Raw genomic sequence first — 25436 nt, forward strand, 5'->3', positions numbered from 1 at the left:
GGTCAAAGTATATTGCTAATGGTAATGCCTGAGGAAATTTTTACCCCGAAAAAAAAAAAAAAAGGATAATGCCCGAGGAAATTGCTAATGTGTAAGCGCATGCGCTAATGTGAAGAATGGAAGGCTTGCTTGGATTGAAGCCCGTATGATTAGATTGGTTTGCAGGCTTTAATCAACATTACAATATGCAATGCTGACTTATTCTGGGCCAAAGCCTCATGTCAATGGCGTGTGCGAGTGGTAGTAATAAATTAAAGATTCATAAATACATTTATTCGTACTCATCACTCTCCCCCACCCTCTTATTTATTTGAATTGTTCCTTTTTTTCCTTTACTTTGCTGTCCATTGATGAGAATGTCAAGCACGCTCGTGCTTCTTTTCTAGTTTTCATTTTTTTGTTAATTACCTTTAAAAAAAAAAAAATTATGCTCCCATTCAGGTATCATACTCATTATGTAATGTCCTGCACAATAAGAATGTGGTGCAGGAATCATGGCTGTATCATACTATCATGTGGATTGCCAATAAATTGATAATAAAAGACACAAGCAAATGCTGGACCTACAGGCCATTTCCATAAGTTTTCCCTTAAAACTATTAAATTCCAGGCTGTGTTGTTAGCGATTTAGCGCAAAAGAAATAATCCCAGGCTGTGTTTACTATTACCATCATGATCATTGGATTCTCATGAATGGATGGTTAAAATAGGATAGTTGACTCATCTAAGGGGACCAAGGATTTAGCCAAAGAGAAGATAGTTGACAAACCTATTTTTGAGTCGTATTTTTATCAGATGGTCGGTGCTCTCGGTAATAGCGAGACCCCCTGCTACTAATGCCACTGGGGCCAGATTCTAATTTCTAGCCGTTAAAACTTGTCACTAACGACTTTTTGAAAAATCAGGACCCTTGAGTGACGGTTGCGGGAGAAAAGGAAGGAGTGTGGGTCCACTATTCAATGATTAGTAAATTGGATTTAAAGATTTGGATTAGGCTCATGGCCAAAAAAAAAGAAAAAAGATTTGGATTAGGCATTGAGACCCCGTGATGGGGCATGTTGGAGCTCTGATCACAAGGTAAGACGACTTCGTTTTGGTTGATCTATTTCGTAGAGGCGAGATTAGTTTCCCACTATCATATCGTTCATATCATTCAATGCCTTTGGTGGTTAGAAAAGTAAAGACAGTTTTCTTCTTCCTATTCAATGAGCGTTCTGCTTCAGAAATTTCCAAATCAATGCTGCTTTATAAGGTAGGCAAAACAAGAGCCAAGCTGTTGTTTCGAAACACAAACATTTAATTTTTGGTAGGTATACCTTAGCTTTTCTTGTACATGAATGAATGAAGAATCTAGAAACCCAGGAAGCTATTTCAACACTCACGAGCTTTCTTTGCTGTTTCCCATTCTTTCATTGATTGCAGATCAGAAGAAGGTGGATTTGTTTGTTTTCCATTTCCTTAAGAGAAAAGCAATGGATACGTTTCGTGTCATTTTGTAAACCATAAAATTGTTCAATTTCTGGCCTCGTCTTCGTTATTCTGGACCAACAAGTTTCATGTAATTTGGCTTTTTGATTCTTCTTCTTGGTCTTGTTATTCTTTTCTTTATTGTTGTTGTTAAAAGAAAAAAACTTGATACGGTGTATTCTTTCTGCAGTGATTTTTCCCAACTGGGTTTTGCTCTGAGGATCATCAAGTTTAGGCTTTCTGCACGCACAGCCCATCAGGTAATGTGACTTTGTTTCTTGGTTCCTTTCTACATGATTTCTGTTGTTTGCAGGATTGTTAGATTAAGAAAATCAATTGGGTTTATATTCATGTCCTAGGCACGAGTGTCTGTCTCGTTGTTCCTGTGTTATAATTGTTTCAATTTTGTCTATTTGCTATGTGAATCTTGAAGCAGATATATTATAATTCTTCATAGGTTCTAGAATCAAATCTAAATGGCCGAGGGTAGTTTGCCTTCTGGGATGCCCGAAACTGATATAACCGCCCTAACTGAAGCGCTTAAAGCGCAACAACAACTCCTGCAAAAACTGTATACTGATCTGGATCAGGAAAGAGAGGCATCATCTACTGCAGCTGATGAAGCTCTATCCATGATACTGCGTTTGCAAGGAGAAAAGTCTGCTATGAAGATGGAAGCAAGTCAATATAAGAGATTGGCAGAGGAAAAGATCTGTCATGCTGAGGAAGCTCTTGCAATTTTTGAAGATCTTATTTATCAGAAAGAAATGGAAATTGCTTCTCTTGAGTTCCAACTTCAGGCTTATAGGTACAAACTTTTAAGCTTGGGTGTCGGTACTGAATTAGGTGCCGGTGAAAATATATATCCGGAGAATATGTTGTTGCAAAAAAGTGATGTTGGCAATGCGGAAACGAGTGTTAGTGGCGCTATTAGAAGAATCAACTCTCTTCCTCCAATTGAACTCAAGGATTTCCTCAACAAGATGGAAAGAGAAAGGGACAGAGACAGAGATAGACCCATGATCCCCAAGCCAGATGTTATGAAAACAGTAGAGAAAAAGGTGGACCAGGAAGTTAATTTGCAGAGCTTAGATGTAGAGAAGAAATCAGGAAATCATTCAGGTGGGAACCTTAATTCAATATGGACGCAGATTAAGAAGTTAGATGAACGAGTGAAAGAGATATCAGATTGTAAAGATTCTGGTAGAGAAAAATCTCTAAACTTGATGGGTCCGTCTAGGACTTGTTCATTGCCCCCAATTCCAAGACTAAACATTACCCCATCCTGTGTCAAAACAAGTGAAGAAATTATTGCTGCTTTGGACCAAGTTAAGCACAATGAGAAAGTACAGGAAAGGGAGGCAGTTGTTAGTACTTCAGGCTCCACAAGCGTCCATGATGTTTTTGAAGTCCCACAAAGTTATGAAAATCGTAAAGCTCATGAAGGTGAGAAGAAGGTAAGTAAGGTAACTTTGGAATTTGAGAACAGGCTTGGAAAGCCAAATTTGGTGTCTGACGAGACTAGTGACGCATATGTTAAAGATGAAACAGACAGGTTAAAGAAAATGTTGCAATGCAAGAAGCACGAGAACAAATTATTTAAACCAAGAGATGGGATAAGTACTGTTGACTCGAGTCCCATGGAGAGAGCGGCTGGGATTACTGATCCTCATCAAGCCAGATTTCAACAGTTGTGGAGGAGAATTGAGCGCCTTGAGGGAGAGAGACATAGTATAAAGCAAGAAATTAGTCATGCAGGAGAAGAGGAGCTGAAGTTGTTTAGGGAGATACATGAGCAACTCAATTTAATACGGTCTGAAATGCGTACCCCGAAGGAAAAGAAACCCCCCCAACCCCCTCCACAGGACGACGAGTCCTTACACACTGTCATGGAGGTATAAATTTCCTACATTTTTCCTTTAGGGTATTTATTCTCTCTAGCTTTTTTTACTTGTGAGGTTGTTTGAGCTGGAATCTTGGTTCACCTTGAATGCAAAGTTTGATGACTTCTTCCCGTTTCTCAATTTTATTGGACAGGCAATGCTACACTTTTGGCTTTGATCAAGCAATTCAGTGACACTGATGAACTTCATGCATCATCAGTTTTGTAGATGTTATGCAGGAAGTATTCCGTAAGAGTATCTTTGACTTTTTCTTCTCCATTGGGTGGTGTGAACAGAGAGATTAGATTCTTTGATTGGATTTGGATAGCTCCTAATATAATATACAAATGTAAAATTTGCATACTGTACATTAAGCATTGCATGACAAACAAATGTGTCTTCTTAGGATTGCGTTCTTTCATGTACATTTTAGTATTTTGAAATTGAGATGCAGGTTGAAGTGATATACATACGTAAGGAGTGCTTTGTTCTCAACATAGATACCGGTGTTATTACATTTTCTGTCCATCGAAAGAGTTATATGAAATTTCAAATTCTGAGCATAACTAAGAAAATCTTCTGTTTATATTCTACATTTGAGATCTTACTGTTTACAGTCAGATAATAACTGAAATCAGTTGAGTATCCTTGGTGTTTCATAATTTCCAATATAAATATTCCTACCTCATTTTGTTGTCTATACAATCTTCATGAGATTAAAACCCAATCTGAAATAGGTGTGTTTCCATGATAGAGCAAATCATGGAGTGACCATAATTTCTCTTTTCTTTTTTATAATAATAGTGACCATAATTAGATCATAGAAGACTATCCCATATTGAGCAGACATGGTCATTGTACCAGATTCCAAGACATGCCATGGCCACGAGTATTTTCAGGACATCTGAAACTGGACTGGTAAACTTATAATAGAGGAAAGTTATTACCAAAAGGTATACAATTGCCAATATCTAAGGCTCAAGATCATAGATCTTTTATGCCAGATTTCGTTCACAACCATTGATGAAGAAAAATTAAAGATGTGGATGTTGCATATTATCTGCCTTGTTCAAATTCTTAGATGGCAAATGGTTTGAAATGAAACCTTCTTACAGCCTGGTCAATTGCGTACGCGATTCTTTATTTTGCTAGCATATTAGTACTCTGTAACTTCCTATTATTTGAAGTTCTAACTTTGACCTTTGATCTTATAACTAAGACAGTTCATATAATACTTTCGAGAAATATTTCATGCTCATTGTTGATCATAAAAGGAAAGCTGACACCTGCAATCAACACCATCTATGACTTGTTTGTCTATACCTGGCAACTTATAATTATTTAATATGAACCACTTTCTGATAAGAATATGATAATGCAAATTTAAGAAACCAGCAACTTTTAAGAAACACTTTCATACGTAACATTAAGAGATGCTGAATATAACAGTCTTACAGTGATTGCAGAGTTTATGAGTCACATAGAAACAGATGGATACTTGTAGTAAAATTTGGTTATGGAGGTCATTATCACGGAGCACCATGTCACATTGGCCTTTCCCTTTTCATTCACAAACAAGGTAAGAGTTTGTCATGTAATTCTTTAGTGCAAGTGGGACGAGCACTGTGTTTTATCATCATCTGTACCTACCCCTAAAGCTTCTTTTAATAGCTGGCCAGGAGAGAATTAATCAGATGCATTCTCCATCGTTTATTTATAGTTTACTTACTATGTGAAAGTCCAAGTAATAACAAAGGAAAGTGACTGAAATTCTCACAGTTTCTCCAATCAATAGGACGTGTTTCTTACTATCCCTTTGTTAGAAACTGTTAGCTTAATATACCTTGAGGTCTAGTGGTTATCTGACATGGTATCAAAGCTCAACATTTGTGTGCCTCTCCATGTGTAACCTCATATTAACTTGATATATATTGTTGGTCCATTTCATCGTTAATTCTTAGTGATTCTACTTTTGTCTCCGGCTAATGATTAAAGCACAACTCCACCCTTCCTACCCTCTTCTGTTCTGGAGGGGATGTCAAGCCTGCATCACTGTCCTACTCTCAAAGTTTTGAGAGTAACAGGTAACAATGTAGAAATGCCACGGAGAGCTACGTGATACAATTGAAGAGGCCACTAGTGGATATGGACTCAGACTCAGCAAAGTTTTTATATGAAGAGGAGAGTGCGAAGGCTTATTGGAGTGTTACCTAAACTTTTCAGCTGGGAAGGCCACCTAAGGATTATCATGAAGTGGTCCTTCTAGTAAATATTTTGACAGAGTAATCTTCAGGTCTCTGGTTCTATTGATTAATTCATTATTTATTGACTATGTAAATGAAAATGCTTCCACCATTAAATTGTCTGAAAATTTGCTCTCTGCTGGTCTAATCAGATCAGCTAGTTTGGTTTTTCTGTTTTCTTTTTTTTATTCTCATGGGGTCATGGGGGAGGAGAATGCTGCTTTTGCAAAGAAAATGGTGTAGCTACTTAGCCTACTTTCTCATGCTAATGTGAGTGATAAAAAGGATTCAAATGGGATTGGATAGCTATATTGGTTTGAGAATAGGGATATTAACACCTTCCACTACTTATTTTAAATAGGCAATTCTATATCAAGGTAGGCAAAAAGAGAAATAAATGCCTTTTTGGACTGTGGATATCAATCTGTGTTGGCTACCACAAACACAATGCTATATATATATATATTAATTGAAAAGAGAGTTATGATCCATAGTACCAATTTTAATTACTAATTACATGAATTAACTCTATTAAATTAATAACCAACAAAGGCTGTCTTTGGTTGGTTCTGAGATTAAGCAAGCAATAAAAGTAGGATATTCATCAGGATGCAAGACCTAGTTGTTGACTAGTGAAAAGAATTTCTCCTTTATGGCTTTATGCTTAGTGTACCTTTTTGCTGAATTCTCACATGTCACCTCTTTGGCAAAAATTATACCAAGGCAATGAAATATACTCTAATGACATAAAAGAGAGTATAACACATAGTTAAACAAGTAAGAAAGCAATTGCCATAAGATTCAAATGGCCTATCAGTATTGCTTTACCAAAGAAAAAAAAAAGAAAATAGAAATAGAATTCAAACAAATGAATTCAATGATCAGTCTGGAATTTTTAAATTCAATGAAACTCCTTCAATCACATTCTAGAATCAGAGTGCATCAACTTTAAGGTCCACTTCTTCAATCAACACTGATGAAGGGTTGGAGATATATTCCTTCACCCTACCCATTTCATGAGCTACATCCTGCATACTTGGTCTCATTGAAGGATTGTACTGTGTGCACATAAGACCAAGCTCAACCAGCTCCAAAACGACATCCCACCATATTTTTTTATATTGCTTAGGCATTGAAGCTGGGGCATACCTATCTACTGCTTGTTGAACTATAGGCTCAAGCCTGCGGGGGTACTGGCTTTTTATCCATTCATGCAAACTTGAACCTTCATGAAAAAGGACGTCTGTTGGCCGCCTTCCTGTAACGATTTCTAACAAAAGGACCCCAAAACTGAATACATCTCCTTGAGTAGAAGCGCATTTGCCCATTCCATACTCTAAATTTGATAAAGTCAATGAAGGAAAATAGTATGTGTTAGATTAAAATACTAAATTTTCACAAGAACACTGTAACATGGCAGAAAAAGTACATACCGGGAGCTATATAGCCAATGGATCCGCATAACAAGCCATCTGCTGAGCTAAAGGATGTTGAGTCATTCGTTGGAATTGTCTCATCATCACCCTTGATTAATCTTGCAATTCCAAAATCAGTTACCAAAGCTGTCATGTCCTCATCAAGTACAATGTTGCTTGGTTTGAGATCACAGTGTACAACTCTAACAGGGGAATGATGGTGTAAATAGGCCACTCCTTCAGCCACATCACTGCAGATGCTCACCAACTGAATCAGATCCAATCCATGGCTTGATGAGTAAAGATGCCTCTCCAGGCTCCCATTTGACATCAATGGCAGAACAAGAGCCTTAAAGTCTGGCCTACTGCAAGCTGTGATGATTCTAATCAAATTTCTGTGCCTAATCCTCTTCAGGACTTGGCATTCCCTTTTAAAGCTTCCTGAGATCTCATTATCTATCTTCAAATCCAATACCTTCACAGCAATTTTTGTATTATCTTGAAGGACACCCTTATAGACATGCCCAAACCGGCCTGAACCAATCAGACTTGAAGCACTGAAACCACCAGTGGCTTCAATGAGCTGCTCATATGAGATTCTTGGGTACTTGAGCTCTTTTTTCCCTTCTTCTTCATCACCCTCCAAATCCCCACCATCAAAACTTCCCAAGTGTTTTTGAAATTTTGACCTGTGCATGAGGGGGTAACCAATTATGCAAAAGATGGGAGTGATAATTAATGACAGGAGAATTGACAGAATAGCCAAATGACGAGCACGCTTCTTCCGGCACTTTGACATGCCTTTTATTGAGCCACAGAGACCAACATTTCCAAGGAAAGAGTCCATGGTCAGTGAAGAAAAGGCGCCCATGTATGATACATTCCCAGAGAAGTTGTTGAAAGAGAAGTTAAGTTTCTTGAGCGTTAATGATTCCTGCAGAGATTCTGGTATTACTCCAATCAATTGGTTTGAAGATACATCAAGTTGTTGAAGATAAGGCAACCTTCCTATTGAAACCGGAAGAGGGCCTTCTAAGGAATTTACCGAAAGGTTGAGGTACTCAAGGGCAATGCAGCTCCCAAGTTGTGATGGGATTGTGCCAGAAAGATTATTGGAAGATAGGTCAATTGCCAGCACCATGTCCATTTTGCTTAACTCCATTGGTAATGGTCCATGTAAGTGATTACTAGACAAGTTCAAGTACAACTTCAAGCTCCTCAGTCCTGCAACTTCACTAGGAATTACCCCTGAAATTTGATTGTGAGAAAGGTCTAGAATCTCTAAATTGATGCACTTTCCTAGACTTGGTGGTATGGTCCCCGAGAGTTGGTTCTCATAGAGCAAGAGTCTTCTTAACTGGGAAAGGTTTGCAAAACTATCTGGAATTGAACCAGAAAGCTTGTTTTTTGATAAATCTAGAAGGCCTAGATGGGGAATGTCACCAAAAGCTGATGGAATCTCACCGGTGAGTGAATTGTTCGACAAATATAACCTTTCCAGCTTACTCATTCGGCATAGTTGGGGTGGAATGGTTCCATTCAAAAGGTTACTAGACAAGTTTAAGAGGGTGAGGTTGACGAGGTTTGAAATGTGAGGAGGGATTGAACCATAAATAAGATTATCATCTAAATGAATTTGTACAAGATTGGTAGAAAGATCACCAATAATAGGAGGTATCTCTCCCCCAAGATTATTTCCAGCTAATTCAAGCTCCTGAAAGTGAGAGGCATTAACTAAAGAGGTTAAAAAAGGTTCAAGGTTAGTGTTACCGTTATGACTCCCAAAGGCATTATAGGACAAGTAGAGGTACTGTAACTGTGGCATTTTCCTTATAATCTCTGACGGCAACTCCCCACTTAGCATGTTAGACTCTAAGTCCAGCCATTCAAGTTTTGAGGAGTTTGAAAGGGCTGCAGGAACCTGACCAACTAGACGATTGGACCACAGTAGAAGAAACCTCAAATGCTTAAGTTCACATCCATCTGTTAAAGGAATTTTGCCGCTTAAAGAATTGTTTGAAAGGTCTATGTACTGCAAAGAAGAAGAATGGTTGCAGAAAAGTGGCATTGGAATTTCACCCTTAAGCCGGTTGCTTCCCAAATCAAGATACACTAATTTGTGAAGAAAACCAAGTTCAGCAGCAATGTTTCCTTCAAGAAGATTGGAAGATAAGCTGAGTTGTCCGAGTCGAGAAAGAGAGCCTAACTCTCTTGGAATGTGACCTTCAAAAAAGTTTCTTGACAAATCAAGAATGGCTAAGGAAGAAAGATTAGCAAGAGCTGGAGAAATGGTGCCCCTAAGTGACCTTCCACTAAGATCAAGCTCTACAACTTGGTCTCTAGCATTGTTGCACCTGATGCCTGACCAATTACAAACATGAACACCCAAAGAATTCCAGTCCTCTAGAGCATGGTGGGGGTCTGAAACGATCCCTGCCATGAATGAAAGCAATGCTGCCTTATCTCTCATTGTTTTAGCATTTTCTTGTTGGCACAAAGCCACGGCCAAGAAAATGATCAAACAGAGAAAATTAAACATGGGAAACCTATGAAAAGTACCCATCATGATTATCAATCTTCTTCAAGCAAAAAATTTCGAAGAAATTGATGAAAATTACAAAGTGATGAGAAAATATAGAGAGAGCAAATTAAGAGAGTAGCCTACTGGATGGTACAGAAGAAAATGCATGCACGAGTATGAGCTTAAGAAGATGATGATAAAAGCTTGGACATGTCTAATGCTAATAAGTAAACAATTATGGTTGGACATTATGAATAACTTGTGCCTAACTGCCGTTGCAGGAGTGGATGTACGTTTGGCGCCTGTGATCTTTGACTTCAAAACCCCCCAATAGTAGACATACAAGTGTGTACGCGTTAACATGACAAGTAAGCAACGTTAAGCCGTATGTGTAGCAGTAATGCTGGACATGTCAGCACCAGCAGACCTAACCATTTTACTTTATACTTAATTTTTTTTGTTCATGTATGTGTTTATCTACTTTTATTATGTTAATGTAATGTTGATCTGTAGATGTGAGCATAGAGATTAGTGGATGGTGTGCTGTGAGGAAAAGATAATATTGGTTAATAAGCTCGCTTAGAGAATAGGAGGTGATATGTGGTAAGTGGGTGTTGGTACATTTGTCGGCTCAGCCGCTCAGGTTTTGCATTTAGACACTATTCGTTAATTGGTACCATAGCACTCAGAGAAACACAGCACAATTAACATGCAACTACCATAACAAGTTAGAAAATAAAACTAGAATAAAATAATGAAAACCCTAACCCTACACCCAAGTACCCAAATTGGCACACAAGTTTTGTAAATGATTGTGGAGTTAGGTCTGGTTTATTTGGGACAAAGCCAGATTTGATTAAGACATTTTATTTTTGGCCACTTGGAAACATTCCAATAAGTAAACAGAAGATCATTAGTCAGATTGTAATTATCTGTTCATATGCATCACGGACGGACTAATGCAAAATTGTTAATCATTGACTTGTGAGAAAGCAACAAAATTGCTTTGAAGAAAAACAACAAAAGTTTGAACAAACTACATGATGAATATAAGGTCCATTGATTTTAACTACTAAATTTTAATAACTTTTTAGTTTAGGTACCAAAATTAAATAGCATTTTAGATTATGTACTAGTTGAAAAGTTAAATAAATTAATAAAGTAAAAAGTATTAGAATTTACAAATATTACATCACATGCCACTATAATAAAAAAATAAAAAAATATTACATCACAAATATTACATTAATTTATATTGTATTATAAAAAAAAAAAAATCAATCCAGTCACAATTTAATTATGACTGTCTTGGTAAATTGAAAGAGACAACTCACACTACTATACTATATATTATTTTGAGTAAAAATATTGTTTTATCCTCTATTTATACTATATTGTAGTATAATTTCTCTAAAAAAATTCAATTTAGTCACAACTTAACTGTGACTGTCTCACAACTTAGATGTGACTGTCGTTTAGTCACAACTAAATTTGAAGTTGTGAGTGTCGTACAGTCACAACTAAATGTGAAGTTGAGATTATATTAGCAAATTTTCAAAATAATATAAAAGCTTCAAGGACAATTTTGTCAAAACCTTATAAATTTTAACTAACACTCATCATATGTGCGCCAAAGGATAAAAATGTCAAATGGAAAAGGCTCAAATCAAAGGGACTAACATATTTGTGACCTAATCTAAAAACTACATTTAAATTTGGTAGTTCAATTAAAATATTATATGGTTTTCATGCTATACCAAAAAATTATTGAGATTTGATATTTAATCTTAATTTTCTATTGAATATATTGTGATGCAATTCTTGATTTTATTATCGGTACTTCTTGAGTGGACCTTAATCATTAAACCCAAGAAAGCCCATTTAGTTTGTGTGTCTATTGTTTCAAATTGAATTAAAAAACTGGGTCTGTCTGGATCCACGTGACGATGATCACTGTAGGTTGGGCCGGTTGGCCCGTGAATCATTAGTGGGCCTCACTTCTGTGTAGCATTGGTTTTTATTTTTCCCGAAAATATAAATACTTCGAAAACATATCTTCGAAATAGACAACGGGAAGGTTTAAGCGAGGTTTCATCTCTAGTTCTTCACACTTCACTGAGCTCTTTCTTTTTCAATGGCTTCCACAGCCTCATTCTCTCCAAGCCCTCGAGCTCAAACATTCAGTTCTACATGGAGGAGACCTCCAAAACTCAACCACAAGTCCCTCAAAAACCTTCACTTTCTCTTCAGCTCAACCTCCAACAGTCTCTTCTTCAAGCCTTCACTCTCTTCGTCCACTCCTTTTCCACTCAGCCTCAAACCGCGTTCAGACCCAGTTCACTTATACCCATTAAAAGACTCAGTTCAAGACAATCTCGTCGAAAACCTCGAAAATTCGATGAATTTTCAGATACCCATGAGCGAATTTCATCTAATTGCGCCTCCAGAATCGCCCCCGAGGATATTTATCCAAGACCCACCTTGGATTGCCTCACTCTTTTTGAAGGGTATATACAAAAGAACCAAACAAGAATTGAAATTGGAGTTGAAGGACATTGACAGGAGGAAGTATAATTTGCTTAGGAGGAGGCAAATAAAGGCCGAGACCGAGGCTTGGGAGAGAATGGTGGAGGAGTATAAGGATTTGGAAAGAGTAATGCGTGAGAAAAAGTTAGCTCCTAGTTTGCCTTATGTGAAAGCTTTGTTTTTGGGGTGGTTTGAGCCGTTGAGGGAGGCAATATCGAGGGAGCAAAAGACGCAGCAAACAAAGAAGCATAAGGCGGCATTTGCCCCCCACATTGATTTGTTGCCGGCGGATAAGATGGCGCTTATTGTTATGCATAAGATGATGGGGTTGGTTATGGTAGGGAATCAAGATGGGTGTGTTCAGGTTGTTCAAGCTGCTGTTCAGATTGGTATGGCCATAGAGCAGGAGGTGAGTGTTAGAGTCCTAGTTTTATGCTTATGTTTGTTGTAGATAAGTTGATGCATATATTGGTTTTGAAATGGGCCTTGATGCATATATTGTTGTCTTACTATATTTCAGGTCAGGATTCACAGTTTCTTGGAGAAAACCAAAAATCTCCAGAGAAAGAAGACTGCTGTTGCTGATGAAGACGGTCTGAGCAAGGAGAAGGAGATACTCAGGAAACGTGTTAATGGTTTAATTAAAAGGAAAAGACTGATTGATGTGCAAAAGTTATTGATAAAAGAAGATATGAAGCCCTGGGGTCGTGATACACAGGCTAAGGTTAGTTGCTCCCAGCACTTTGTATTCTTTAATATGGCTAATAAATCTATTTTATTTTAGATTATATTGTGTATTATGGGGTTCAAAATTCTTTTTTTATGTAATGTGATTTTGCAGCTGGGAAGTTGTCTGATAGAACTATTAACAGAAACAGCTTATGTACAACCTCCACTTAACCAGTTGGCAGACGGTCCACCTGATGTTAGACCTGCATTTAGGCACAGATTTAAGGCCGCGGCAAAAAGTCCAGGGTAAGACTTTAAAACCTTTTTTTCTTCCATCAGCAATTCACTTTTGGGAACTAGATCGCATGCTTCTATAGTATGATCCACCAGAATTTCTTTAATTGGCTTTTCTTAGGTAGGAACGGTTTCAATAGATGAGCCTTGGTTGGTGTCATATGTTTCAGTTTTAGCTTATTCATTTATCATGGTATATGCCACTCTAACTAGTTGGAAATATCTATAGAATTATTTCTAACTAGTTGGAAATACCTATGTGGAGTTTGTAAGGGATGGTCAATCTTGTGGCTTAACTCTATTATTTTCCATTTGTGATAATGAAACTTCTTTTTGGTCCTTATAGGCAGAAACTTGTGAAGAACTATGGCGTTATAGAATGTGATCCCCTAGTTCTTACCGGACTCGACAAAACTGTAAGTTGCGATGTCTCTTTCCTGTTTGAGTTTGTTCACTACACTTGAAATTATTTTCACTGTGAATTTAAATTTAAATCTACCTCAAGTTTCTGGCTCTTTCCACGTTATATGTAATTTCAGTGACCAATTATTCTTGCTTCCCATAGTTCTCTGTGAACACCATGTCAAATACATATGAAAGGACTTCAATTTGTGGAGTCCTACCAGAAAGGGACCCTGGGGGGGAGGGTGGTTCTTTGTGGAAAGGTTTTTCTTTCCATTTGTACGTTGTGGTACTGCTTCCATGTGTGATTGTGATTTCTAGTATTATTGGGTTACTGTTAAAATTACCAGCCATTTCTAAGCCTATTGTATATGCCAAGTATGCATTATTAGATTGGACATGTCTTTACTCTCATTGTGCTACAGTGCTACTTAACGGTTATTTATGTCATTTATTCTTTACAGGCTAAGCATATGTTGATTCCTTATGTGCCAATGTTGGTGCCTCCCAAAAAGTGGAAAGGGTATGAGATACAATACATTCATGTAGCACTTTCTCTTATGAAGGCCTGCTATTGGAAGTTGCAATTGACCTGCTGTCTGTTCTTGTACAAGAAAAAGGAAAATTAACATGAGCAAAATCAGATTCAAGTTTACAACTGATTAATTAATGTCGAATAAATCACAAGACTGCACTCAGCTTCCCATAACTTTTACTTTTGTTTTGTGATACTTTCTATACTCGTTTTTAAACATCTTTTAAAAATCTTTCCAGGTATGACAAGGGTGGGCACTTGTTCCTACCTTCTTATGTCATGCGTACTCATGGATCTAGGAAGCAGGTAGATGCAATGAGGAATATATCTGGAAAACAAATGCAGAAAGTATTTGAGGTACAGAAATTAGAGTCATACTTTGGATCTAATTTCATGTTCACTGTATCCTTTGTCCTAGACATCATGAAAATGATACTCTCTTTTGATGTGGCACTTGTGCAGGCCCTTGATATGCTTGGAAGCACCAAATGGAGGGTGAATAGAAAAGTTCTTAGTGTGGTGGAGAGCATCTGGGCTAGAGGTGGCAACATTGCAGGCCTAGTTGATCGTGAAGATGTGAGCACATAATGGTCTCTTGCATTTGATACAAATTGTTTGTGTTCTACATTTTTCTTACCGTCTTCAGAAAATAATGTACCAAGCTAACAGCCATAGCATTATTATGAAATGCGAGAACCTGCAGGGTACAAGCACCCCAAAATGGGATAGCTCTCATTTTATTTTCTGAAAAATTAAGAGTAACTTAATGGCATGATTACTTTCCCTTGAAGAGCATGTTACCCCTGATATATCTGCCTCATGTTACTTTGACCCAACAAAAAGAAAGAAACTAGAGTAATAATGTAGTCAGTTCCCCTTGTGGTAGAGTTGGCTTTGTTGGTGGGTTTTTCTTTCAGCTATATATTTTAGGTCTGTTAACATTCTTATGTCCACTTTTTGCTTATAAAATTCATCTGACCTGAATATTCTCATGGGCCTGTAGGTTCCTGTACCAGAGAAACCACCACTCGAGGATTTAACAGAAATTCAGGAATGGAAATGGAGTGTAAGAAAAGCAAAGAAGATTAACCAAGAGAGGCATTCTCAACGATGTGACACTGAACTTAAGCTCTCTGTAAGGTCTCCTTCTGATTAATAATATTTTATTGTGTTATGTTGCAGTGTCAAGAGAACCCGGTTAATTTTCTGTGCTGGTCAACCCAGTCATGCAATTAGTCAAAAGTAATGATCTTGTGACTCTTGCCAAGTGTTTGTGCACTAGTGGACAAAACATATATAACACATCTAGATTATCTCTGGAACAATTTTATATGTTCACCAGCTGTAGATTTTACTTTGTGAGCAATAATATTGATTAAACTGATTTTAAAATAGGTTGCTCGCAAAATGAAAGATGAGGAAGGCTTTTATTATCCCCACAATCTTGATTTCCGAGGCCGGGCGTACCCAATGCATCCACATTTGAATCATTTGAGTTCTGATCTCTGTCGAGGAGTCCTTGAATTTGCTGAAGGACGACCATTAGGGAAGTCTGGATTACGTTGGCTGAAGATTCATTTAGGAAACCTGTTTTCAGGTGGTGTTGAAAAGCTTTCATATGATGGGCGGATAGCATTCGTGGATAATCACATTGATGATATATTGGATTCAGCAAAAAACCCTGTTAATGGAAACCGTTGGTGGTTAACGGCTGAAGATCCTTTACAGTGCCTAGCTGCTTGTATAAATCTGTCAGAAGCCTTAAATAGCCCATCACCGCATACTGTCATTTCTCATTTGCCCATCCATCAGGTAAAGTGCATCCTTAGAGGCTTTGGTAAAGGGATATTCTAGTTTATGCAAGTTTGTTTAGGAGTATTTTTAAATTTAATATTCAACCCATTTGTTTTTAAAAGTTTTATGCAAATGATGAATTTTGTTAGCTTATTTGTAAGGGTCAAATATTCTCTTCATTAAGACACTTATTTGGAGCACATGAAAATTCAAGTTTAAAGGGATGCTTTGGTCACTCCTTTTAGTGGCATCAGCGATTGTTCCATGAGCATAATGCCTAAATCATGAACCTTTTCAATGATTATTTTATTTATTTATTTTTAGTTTTTAAAGCATTGAGTTTTATTTTTATTTTTTTCTAGTTTAATCTGGGGAATGCATTAACAATGAGCTCTAACTTTTCTAGGATGGTTCATGCAATGGCTTACAACACTACGCAGCCTTGGGAAGAGATAGTGTATGTTGGCTTTATCCCCACAGATACAAGTTTTCTTTGTGCATCTTCTTCTTCATATGTTTCTGGAATATTAGTTCAAGAACTCATCATGATGTTATAAATACAATTTAATATTAGCATTTTTTTTAATGTTCTCAGTTGGAAGCAGCTGCAGTCAACTTAGTTGCTGGAGAGAAACCTGCTGATGTTTACTCAGAAATTGCTGTGAGGTATATTAAATCTTGAAAAACAGATGTTATCTCGTGTATCATGGGATTGAAACTGATACAAATATTTTGATTTACGACTCCTTTTGTTGTTGCTAAGCTTGTGATATGGCATATGAACTGCATTTATTGTGTTTTACTCCTTTGTTGACATTAACTTGTTTTCATTGGTCTGCCATGTCAATGGTTGAGCATCAAGAACGTTGCACAAAAGGAAGAAATAATAGGTGCCATATTTTCCCCTTTTAGATATGCCATAAACATAAAACTATATGACAAAAGTGCCATGAGGAGAAGAACTCTTTGATGAAGAGGTAATATGATCATGACAATTCATTTGAGAGACTATAAAGGGGAAAAAACCTGCATATCTGGTTTTGAGATTTCAAGGCAAGGTGGAAAAATGTTTCCTATAATCTTGAGATGAATTTTAGAGATAAGATTAAAAGCGCTTCAAGTGAGGATAATTGCAACTTGTACTGGTGGTGCTTGGGGAACCTATACAATCCTAGTACATTGTGGACCCAGATCATGTTGTGTTTTTGTCTCGTCGGAAATTTCTGGAGGAAGCTACAGGTCTGGCCAAGAGCAGTAGGGAGACTGGGCAGTGGGGTAGTTTGGTGTTTTCCTAGTGGGGTACGATTTTGGAAGACAAATAGGACTTGCACAAGACTTTCCTAGTGTGGGAAGGAGTTCTAAAGGGTTTTCCTTGTGTACAAGGGAATAGAATTAGCTAATAGGTAGATTACCTAATTCTATTAGGATTAGGAATCCATATTGTAAGTGGTAAGTCTATGCTCTATAAATAGGCTGCTGCAAGTCTTATAAAAATATAAGTATAGCTAGAGACTTCTAGGGAAGAAACTCAAAGGGAGACTCGGGTTAGAGACTAAAGGGTGAGTGACTTCAAGGGAAGGGTTTTTCAAGAGGGAAAAACACAAGAGAGCTATTTGTGCAAGAGAGAAGAGAGCGGCTGCGAGTTGGGTAGTCTAGGGTTTCAATAAGTTCTTGTACTCTTATTCTATACATAGTTCAGCTGTGATTCTCTAAGGATCACACGGGGACGTAGGCAAAGTTCGCCGAACCTCGATAACAAATCTTGGTGTTCTTTGTGTTTACTTTTGCTGCCATATTGTGTGTTGTTTGCTATATCTGTTTTAACTCTAGAATACATCAAGGACAAGATCACAGGGGGTGTTAATTCACTACAATTGGTATCAGAGCCAGGTTGGCTAATAGGTGTCCGCGATGTCTAGAGGAGGTCGAAGCATGGACTTAAGGGATTTAAGGCCTGCTTTGAAGCCATATGATGTCAAGGATGATTTTACAGATTGGCAACGGATGATGAAGAACGTGCTGGTGCAGCAGGATCTGGATGATGCACTTCTTGGTGAGAAGCCGACAACCACGTCAGAAGGAACATGCAACAAGGTTCTCAAGAAGGCCAAGAGTTCAATAGAGATCCACCTCACAAGATCCGTGAGGTCTCACATCACAGAGGCGATGACAGCAAAAGAAGCATGGGACAAGTTAGAGAGTGTTTATATGGGCAAGACGGTGTCCAATATACTCTTCTTGAAGGATGAACTCTTCGGGCTTCGACTAGAAGGTGGAGATGTAGTGGATCATGTATGCAAATTTCAGCATTGCATAGCTAATCTCGACAAGGTCGAAGAAGTTTACAAGGATGATGATAAGGCTATCATCTTGCTGAGATCCCTGCCATCTTCTTTCAAGCACTTCCGAACAACTTTGATGTTTGGAAAGGAGACTCTAAAGCTTGATGACGTGGTGCAAGCGCTCCAGTCATATGCAAAGTTAGATGATTTAACTGAAGGCACTCAGTCATCACAAGGCCTTTACGCTAAGGGCAAGGAGAAGAGTCGAGGGAAGGAAAGGAGGGGCAGATCTAGCAAAAAGGGGAAGTCCAATGATTCCGATGAAGAAGGTGGTTGCTTCAAGTGTGGTTCACTAGACCACTGGAAAAGGGATTGCCAGATATGGCTGGAGAAGAAGAAGAAAAGGGATGAAAACTCAAGTAACGTCGTGGTCGACGATGGGGAGCTTTTGGTGGTATCTTCAGGTAATTCTACTCCACATGCTTGGTATTTGGACTCCGGATGTAGTTTTCATATGTGTGCAAACAAGGGGTGGTTTCATACATATGAGGAATCTAGTGAGGGCAAAGTTTTGTTGGGAGATAACTCTGTGTGCAAGATTCATGGCGTCGGCACAGTCAAGGTGAAGATGCAAGATTGAATTGTTAGGTTGCTTGGGAATGTGCGATATATTCCTACATTGAAGAGAAATCTTATCTCTCTTGGAACTCTAGAGAAGAATGGGTATGCATTCAAGTCTAGAGCAGGGAAGCTCCAAGTCTCAAAAAGATCAAGTGTGATCCTGAAGGGAGTTGTGCAATCTAATAATCTCTACAAGCTTTCCGGGGTTACAGTGATCGGTGGAGCAGCTGCGTCTACCAAAGAGAGCTTGGATGTTGAGCTCATGGAGCATTGTAACAAGGGAGAGCAAGGGCATCATCTCACAAAGGAAGAGTCTCGTCAAATAAGTGCTACGGCTAAGGAAGAAGAAGCAACAAACCATGATTGTTGCTTGGTTAGTTATTCATCAAAGATTGACTTCAAGGATGCAGCAAGGGAAGTCAATAAAGATGAGGAAGGTTTGATTGTTGTTAAGGAAGATGCAACCATAAAGGCAATCAAGGTGGTTATGAAGGTAAATCCAGTTCAAGTGAAGGCCAACTCTGAGCTGGTGGAGCATAACGCAAGGGTTGAAGAGTTTGGGCAGCAACAACAATCAACAAAGGTTCAAGAACAGGTGGAGAAAAAGAGCACAAGGCAGTCCAAGCCCAAAAGTACCATCAAGCTAACTCACAAGTTTTGGTGGGAAAAGGACAGAGGTTACTATGGTGTTAGTAAGGGAAATCCGGCTACATTCAAGGGGGCTTGTGAGAGCAAGGAATGGGAACGTCGGAGGTGTGCTAGGTTGTCTCTACAAAGGAACTTCAGTTGGAAATTAGTTCCTAAATCCAAGGAGAACGTTGGCTATGAATGGGTTTATGGAACAAAAGGCGAAGAGAATCTTGTGGCTGCAATTAAGATTCGAAGGTACAAGCTCGGGGTGAGCTTGCTTAATCTTCAAAGTTAGTTGATTGAGGTGGAGCACCTTCTCACTTAAGGTGCATTGAGGCAATAGGTTTTTTGCCAATGTGAAGGGGTTCTTGGAGGTTTGTTCGAGGTTACTTCAAGACTAGAGAATATCTCGAAGGTACAACATTCATGGCTTTGGTTCCGACTCGCCAAGGTGGAGATTGTTGTGTTTTTGTCTCGTCGGAAATTTCTGGAGGAAGCTACAGGTCTGGCCAAGAGCAGTAGGGAGACTGGGCAGTGGGGTAGTTTGGTGTTTTCCTAGTGGGGTACGATTTTGGAAGACAAATAGGACTTGCACAAGACTTTCCTAGTGTGGGAAGGAGTTCTAAAGGGTTTTCCTTGTGTACAAGGGAATAGAATTAGCTAATAGGTAGATTACCTAATTCTATTAGGATTAGGAATCCATATTGTAAGTGGTAAGTCTATGCTCTATAAATAGGCTGCTGCAAGTCTTATAAAAATATAAGTATAGCTAGAGACTTCTAGGGAAGAAACTCAAAGGGAGACTCGGGTTAGAGACTAAAGGGTGAGTGACTTCAAGGGAAGGGTTTTTCAAGAGAGAAAAACACAAGAGAGCTATTTGTGCAAGAGAGAAGAGAGCGGCTGCGAGTTGGGTAGTCTAGGGTTTCAATAAGTTCTTGTACTCTTATTCTATACATAGTTCAGCTGTGATTCTCTAAGGATCACACGGGGACGTAGGCAAAGTTCGCCGAACCTCGATAACAAATCTTGGTGTTCTTTGTGTTTACTTTTGCTGCCATATTGTGTGTTGTTTGCTATATCTGTTTTAACTCTAGAATACATCAAGGACAAGATCACAGGGGGTGTTAATTCACTACAGATCAGCCAACTTCTTTTCAATATAAACTACTCAAAATTCCTTGGTTTCTTCTAAGTTACACTATCTTAATAACTATTACTCCACAAATCTCTTCACCTAACCACACTCAAAACATGCACATAAATTTTATTTCATTGATCTTCCAAATTGGGCTAGACTTGGTGTCTTATACTTGACCAGCAAGCAATTGAGTGACTGAGTGAAGTGATTGTGTGTCTTTGTGTCAAGCATTCAATTACTTGAAAGTATGTTTTGAATATGAGGTATTTCTCTCCACAATGTTGGAGAGGTCCCAAGTTCAAATCCCCCTCCCCCAGAAAAGAAAATGTTTTGAATATTTTGGATATATACAAATCATAAAGTAAGCATTGAATATAGTTCTTGGGCAGCCAAGTTCTAATGCATGGGTCCAATTTTGAAAGCAACAACTTCATGGAAAAATACTGAAATAAATTTTCTTCTTCAAGACCTTGCTTAGGCTGGAGGAACACTGGAAACTGGCCATTGTACTAAAATACAAAGCTCTAACAAAAGACCATTTCTTACAAGCCAAGGTATAATAAAGGTGAGAAAGGGGCACCTACTACTAAGCTCTGGATCACGATGCATGTGCTTGAATAGTTCTGTGCACAACTTATGACTGCAAAGTGATTTTATAGTTTCTTTGCTCTAAGATTTGTTCTAGAGATGCATATTAATGCCTTCCATATAACTGCATAGTTCCTGATTGGTTGGTTAAAAATTAGTCTTTGCTTCTGTGAACTCCTCTCTACCACTTACTTTGGCTCATCGTCTATATGTATATGTTGCCAGGGTACATGCCATTATGAGAAGAGACAGCAATAAGGACCCGACTACCAACCCAAATGCTTTATTAGCCAGAGTCTTAGTTGATCAGGTTGATATTTCATGGTTCTTTTGGAGTTCAAAGTTGCAATATATTATAAGATGAATCTTCTACTCATCAAATGTAGATTTTGCTTTTAAGTTTCATGTACAAGTATATGTATGTAATGCAGCATGTTACACACACATTCAGATGGACATGCATAGACAACAAATCTTACATATATGCATTGTTGTATAGATAAATAAGTCCATATGCATATTTATAAATTGACAATTTATGGTTTTGGAACATTTCAGATTGACCGGAAATTGGTGAAACAGACTGTGATGACTTCAGTATATGGTGTTACTTATGTTGGGGCACGTGAGCAAATAAAAAGAAGATTAGAGGAAAAGGGTCTTATTACTGATGATAGACTACTGTTCACTGCAGCTTGCTATGCTGCTAAAGTAAGAAACCAGTCACTTAAGTGTTCCAGCCACCAAATTTCATTGTTATATTTGTGGATCAAGAATTAAGTACTGAAATTTATTGGATTTCATCATTTGGGTAATTAACTAAAATTCAAATATGCAAATGCAATGCATAGTTAGCCAATTTAATATGTTAGATTTATAGATAATTAGTTCATAGATCTAGTTACTAGACTTGCATGACTGCCATAATTTTTATATTTACTATTACATGGTTATATGGTAAGGAATTACACTTGGACATGTCTAAATTTCATATTTACCTCCTGTTGTTCTTAAATATGAGTTAGTTTCTTATCAACAAAATTCTCAAGTATTAGTTAGTCCATCTACTTCATCCTTCTTAATTTTACATCATCTTTTCCAAGGTTACTCTGGCTGCCCTTGGAGAGATATTCCAAGCTGCACGTGGCACAATGAGCTGGCTCGGTGATTGTGCCAGGGTAATTTTTTTTTTTTTTTTTTTTTCTGGTCGCGTTTTGGACACTAAATGATTGACCTGGACTGCCAGGTAGATCTGAGAGTTAAGCCGTGTCATGAAACTTTTGCAGGTAATTGCTTCAGAAAATCAGCCTGTGCGTTGGACAACTCCTCTAGGTCTTCCTGTTGTGCAACCTTACTGTAAAAGTGAACGACATCTTGTAAGTTTGACAGCTTATTTAAATATTTAATTTACATTGACACAAACCAACATTTGCCTGAAATCAGTCTCGGATGAAATTGTTTACTACAGAATATAAGGATAGGTTGCATCTGACTTTTGTTTTCATGCACTTTTTTTGATTGACAATCACTGATCTCAATAAATCACATGGATTCTCTCACATTCTTTTTTGGCTTGCACTGGAAATGGGAGACTGTTTGGTTCAAAGTTATTGAGGATAGGGTTGCTAAGGGCTCATCAATTCAAACTTGTAGGCTTTCCAGCTTTATCTACTCGCAAAAACTCTAAATATTGAGCCAATGAACATATGGCTTGATGGTTTTTGATAACATACAATTAAATTGCATCTAAAGCTGCGACCTAAGTTTTCTCTTCCACTTGAGATTCCCTGGGTTGGGTGGCAATGAAAGCTGACTGTTCCTCACATATGCGCATAAGTTACTAAATGGTAGTTACTTTTTGGTTGCTAGAAGACAACCCCCTGCATGGTGCTGCATCTTCATTTTAGTACTATTGTAGTGATCAGTTTGTAACTAATCTCTACTTGAATTGCAGATTAGAACATCCCTTCAGGTTTTGGCCTTGCAGCGGGAGAGTAACTTAGTAAGCTTACATAATCTTCTCTTTCCTTCTTAATCTCTTATGAATTATTGTAGATTTGATATTTTGTCTACTCCAGGTAGATGTTAGAAAACAGAGAACTGCATTTCCTCCAAATTTTGTACACTCGCTTGACGGTTCACACATGATGATGACTGCTCTTGCCTGCAGGGATGCTGGGCTACGTTTTGCAGGTTTGTCTCAGTAGTATAGTCTGTAACTCTGTGTTAGACTGGTTTTGAAATATTCAATTAGATCTTTCGATTAGAGACAAGCAGATTGTCAACATGGTGTATAATGTGTGTGTATCAAGAAAATAGATATTTAAGCATGTGAATTCCAAAATAACTTGGTGTTTGAAAGTTGAAAATTATCTATATAATTCTTTCTAGGCTTCAGTTTCTTTTGCATCATAATCTTCATTTGTTTGCAATAATTTAAAAGATAGATACTATGTCAGCCAATTTTAAAACTATCGAGACTTTTGGAATCATTGAGGTTTATGGTATAGCTTGGTTGAGTTTGCCTAACATCCTAGATGCCCTGCTATGCTTGTCTTACTAGATGTTTTCCTGACTAGATGTTCTGTAGCGGGAGTGGATTTAATATTTTCTTCTTGGTTTGTTGGGAACGCACCCAAATTTAATGTCTCATAAATTCTAAGTAATAGTGTGGTTCACTATCTTCTCAGTTCAGGTGTCTCAGAGCAGTGTTCAGTCTATTGTTTCATTACAATACTATAAAGCATTCACATCATTATATTATATGTATGCTTTATGTATTTTCTATCATAATACTCATAATAGTAAAATGTGACACTCATGTCCATGCCCTCAAATCATGATCATAGGTAACATTGTAAAAATACGTGCTCAAAGTCAAAAGCTCAATATGGTTCTCAAATATGAGGATCAGACACTTATTCTAAGCATTTAATTTTTGTCAAAAGATATTGGAATTTACATCCTTCTTAAAGTGCTCTGTATTGAGATGATTCTCTAGCAGAGAGACATCAAAATAAAGTCTCTGTTTTGCCCTTGTTTAAATTCTCACATATGTGCTAAAATATGTTTGCAGGGGTGCATGACTCCTTCTGGACTCATGCATGTGACGTGGACCAAATGAACCAGATACTTAGGGAAAAATTTGTAGAGCTCTATAGCATGCCAATTCTTGAGAATGTAAGTGAACTATGACCTATATCTCCACAAAAACATTGGGTCCCATAAATTCAGAGCTTTCTCTGGCTTGTTTTAAAGCAAGTTAGGGGAGGAATGACATGTGCATAGAAATCCTCCTTCCAATGAAATTTTCCATTATGTTATAATGAAATGGCAAAACTGCTTCTAATTGTTTAAGAACTCGCATTTAGAAAGTTGTTTTACACTCACACATACACATGCTATATGTAAACGTGACTACTGTATGCTGTTGCTTTGAATCTTAAACTTTTGATTTGTATTATCATTATTATAATAATTTCACTGTGCTGTGCCTTTTTTTCAACAAATTAGAAACTTTCCTCTCAGCGGTCCCATCCCTGAATTAAATTGTTTTGTTGATTTCCATTGACTTCACGATAACTCTTGTTGGTCCCAGTTGCTTGAAAGCTTCCAAACATCATATCCAGCATTGACGTTTCCTCCCCTCCCAGAAAGAGGCGACTTTGACTTGCAAGAGGTTCTAAAATCTCCATACTTCTTCAACTGACCTCCAGACATGAGCAGTGATGTGGAACGAATAGTTACTTGTTATCTTATGTCACCCCCAAGATGACCGAGAAGCTTTATTAAGTTTAAGTTGAAGTGGGAATCAGAAGCCTAGGGCTGCTTCTGTGAAAAGTGAAAGGACAAATTTTGATTTCCCATGGTTTGCAGCAAGTCTATGATTCTGATGGGGTGGTGATCATCTCCAATGTTGATGATCTGATTGTATATCAGGAGGTGAACTATGTACAGTAAAGGAGAGTCTTTCTTCTACAGAAATTCAAATTTGCTTAAAAGTTCTCCAATGTGGGAGAATTTTGTCGGAGGCAAGAGAGGTAGATACAAAGATGGCAAGTGTGTGCTGGCCGTGGGAGCTAATGTATCACAAATGTTGTATCAGAATAGAAGGGAAAAAAAAGTCATTTTTTGAACATATATATATATGTATAATAGTGAATGGGAAATTCTTGCAAATTTTTGGGCAAGAATTGTAAAGAAATGAAGGAATTTTATTGATTGGTCTATACAAATGTAAAATTGTTACTCTCTTGAAAAGAAATTCCTAAATGAAAAGTGAGTTGCCGTGTTGGGGTCCGATTTTGTGCATCACTTTGAATTTACTCTTGACACCAGTTCAAGTTTTCTCCAGCTCCGCCCTTTTATGATGCCACCAAGGCTACGTCATCTTGATTGATATTATGCGAAGGACAGTGGTTATGGAAT

General features: G+C 37.8%; 3 protein-coding genes across 6 annotated transcripts; 2 read left to right on the top strand and 1 right to left on the bottom strand.

The window, feature by feature from the left end:
* The first annotated feature begins 481 nt into the window (after positions 1-481).
* Positions 482-3900, top strand: LOC147285825 (myosin-like protein (Protein of unknown function, DUF593)). 4 transcript variants are annotated; one of them, XM_086244682.1, is made up of 5 exons: positions 482-1252; positions 1423-1558; positions 1658-1727; positions 1904-3362; positions 3505-3900. In XM_086244682.1, the coding sequence occupies exons 4-5, from the start codon at positions 1944-1946 to the stop codon at positions 3526-3528; spliced, it is 1443 nt and encodes a 480-aa protein (XP_086100808.1). In that variant the 5' UTR covers positions 482-1252; positions 1423-1558; positions 1658-1727; positions 1904-1943; the 3' UTR covers positions 3529-3900. The 4 variants fall into 4 exon arrangements, with proteins under 4 accessions (XP_086100808.1, XP_086100806.1, XP_086100807.1 ...); XM_086244680.1 differs by having other exon boundaries at positions 1925-3362; XM_086244681.1 differs by having other exon boundaries at positions 483-1306; positions 1658-3362.
* A 2625-nt stretch (positions 3901-6525) lies between these two features.
* On the bottom strand, positions 6526-9571 carry LOC147285826 (Leucine-rich receptor-like protein kinase family protein). The gene is made up of 2 exons (XM_086245427.1): positions 7027-9571; positions 6526-6929 (listed from the first exon to the last, which is right to left on the bottom strand). Exons 1-2 carry the CDS (start codon positions 9569-9571, stop codon positions 6526-6528), a joined length of 2949 nt encoding a protein of 982 aa, XP_086101553.1.
* Positions 9572-11619: 2048 nt separating this feature from the next.
* Positions 11620-25337, top strand: SCA3 (DNA/RNA polymerases superfamily protein). The gene is made up of 19 exons (XM_086243117.1): positions 11620-12464; positions 12576-12779; positions 12897-13030; positions 13365-13434; positions 13885-13943; positions 14195-14312; positions 14418-14531; positions 14959-15090; positions 15351-15767; positions 16156-16206; positions 16345-16415; positions 21234-21318; positions 21567-21719; positions 22112-22186; positions 22295-22384; positions 22963-23010; positions 23087-23201; positions 24085-24188; positions 24607-25337. The coding sequence occupies exons 1-19, from the start codon at positions 11664-11666 to the stop codon at positions 24715-24717; spliced, it is 2952 nt and encodes a 983-aa protein (XP_086099243.1). The 5' UTR covers positions 11620-11663; the 3' UTR covers positions 24718-25337.
* Positions 25338-25436: the final 99 nt, after the last annotated feature.

This window comes from Dryas octopetala, chromosome 5, assembly GCF_963921425.1.
Source record: "Dryas octopetala chromosome 5, drDryOcto1.1, whole genome shotgun sequence".
NCBI classification, from domain to species: domain Eukaryota; kingdom Viridiplantae; phylum Streptophyta; class Magnoliopsida; order Rosales; family Rosaceae; genus Dryas; species Dryas octopetala.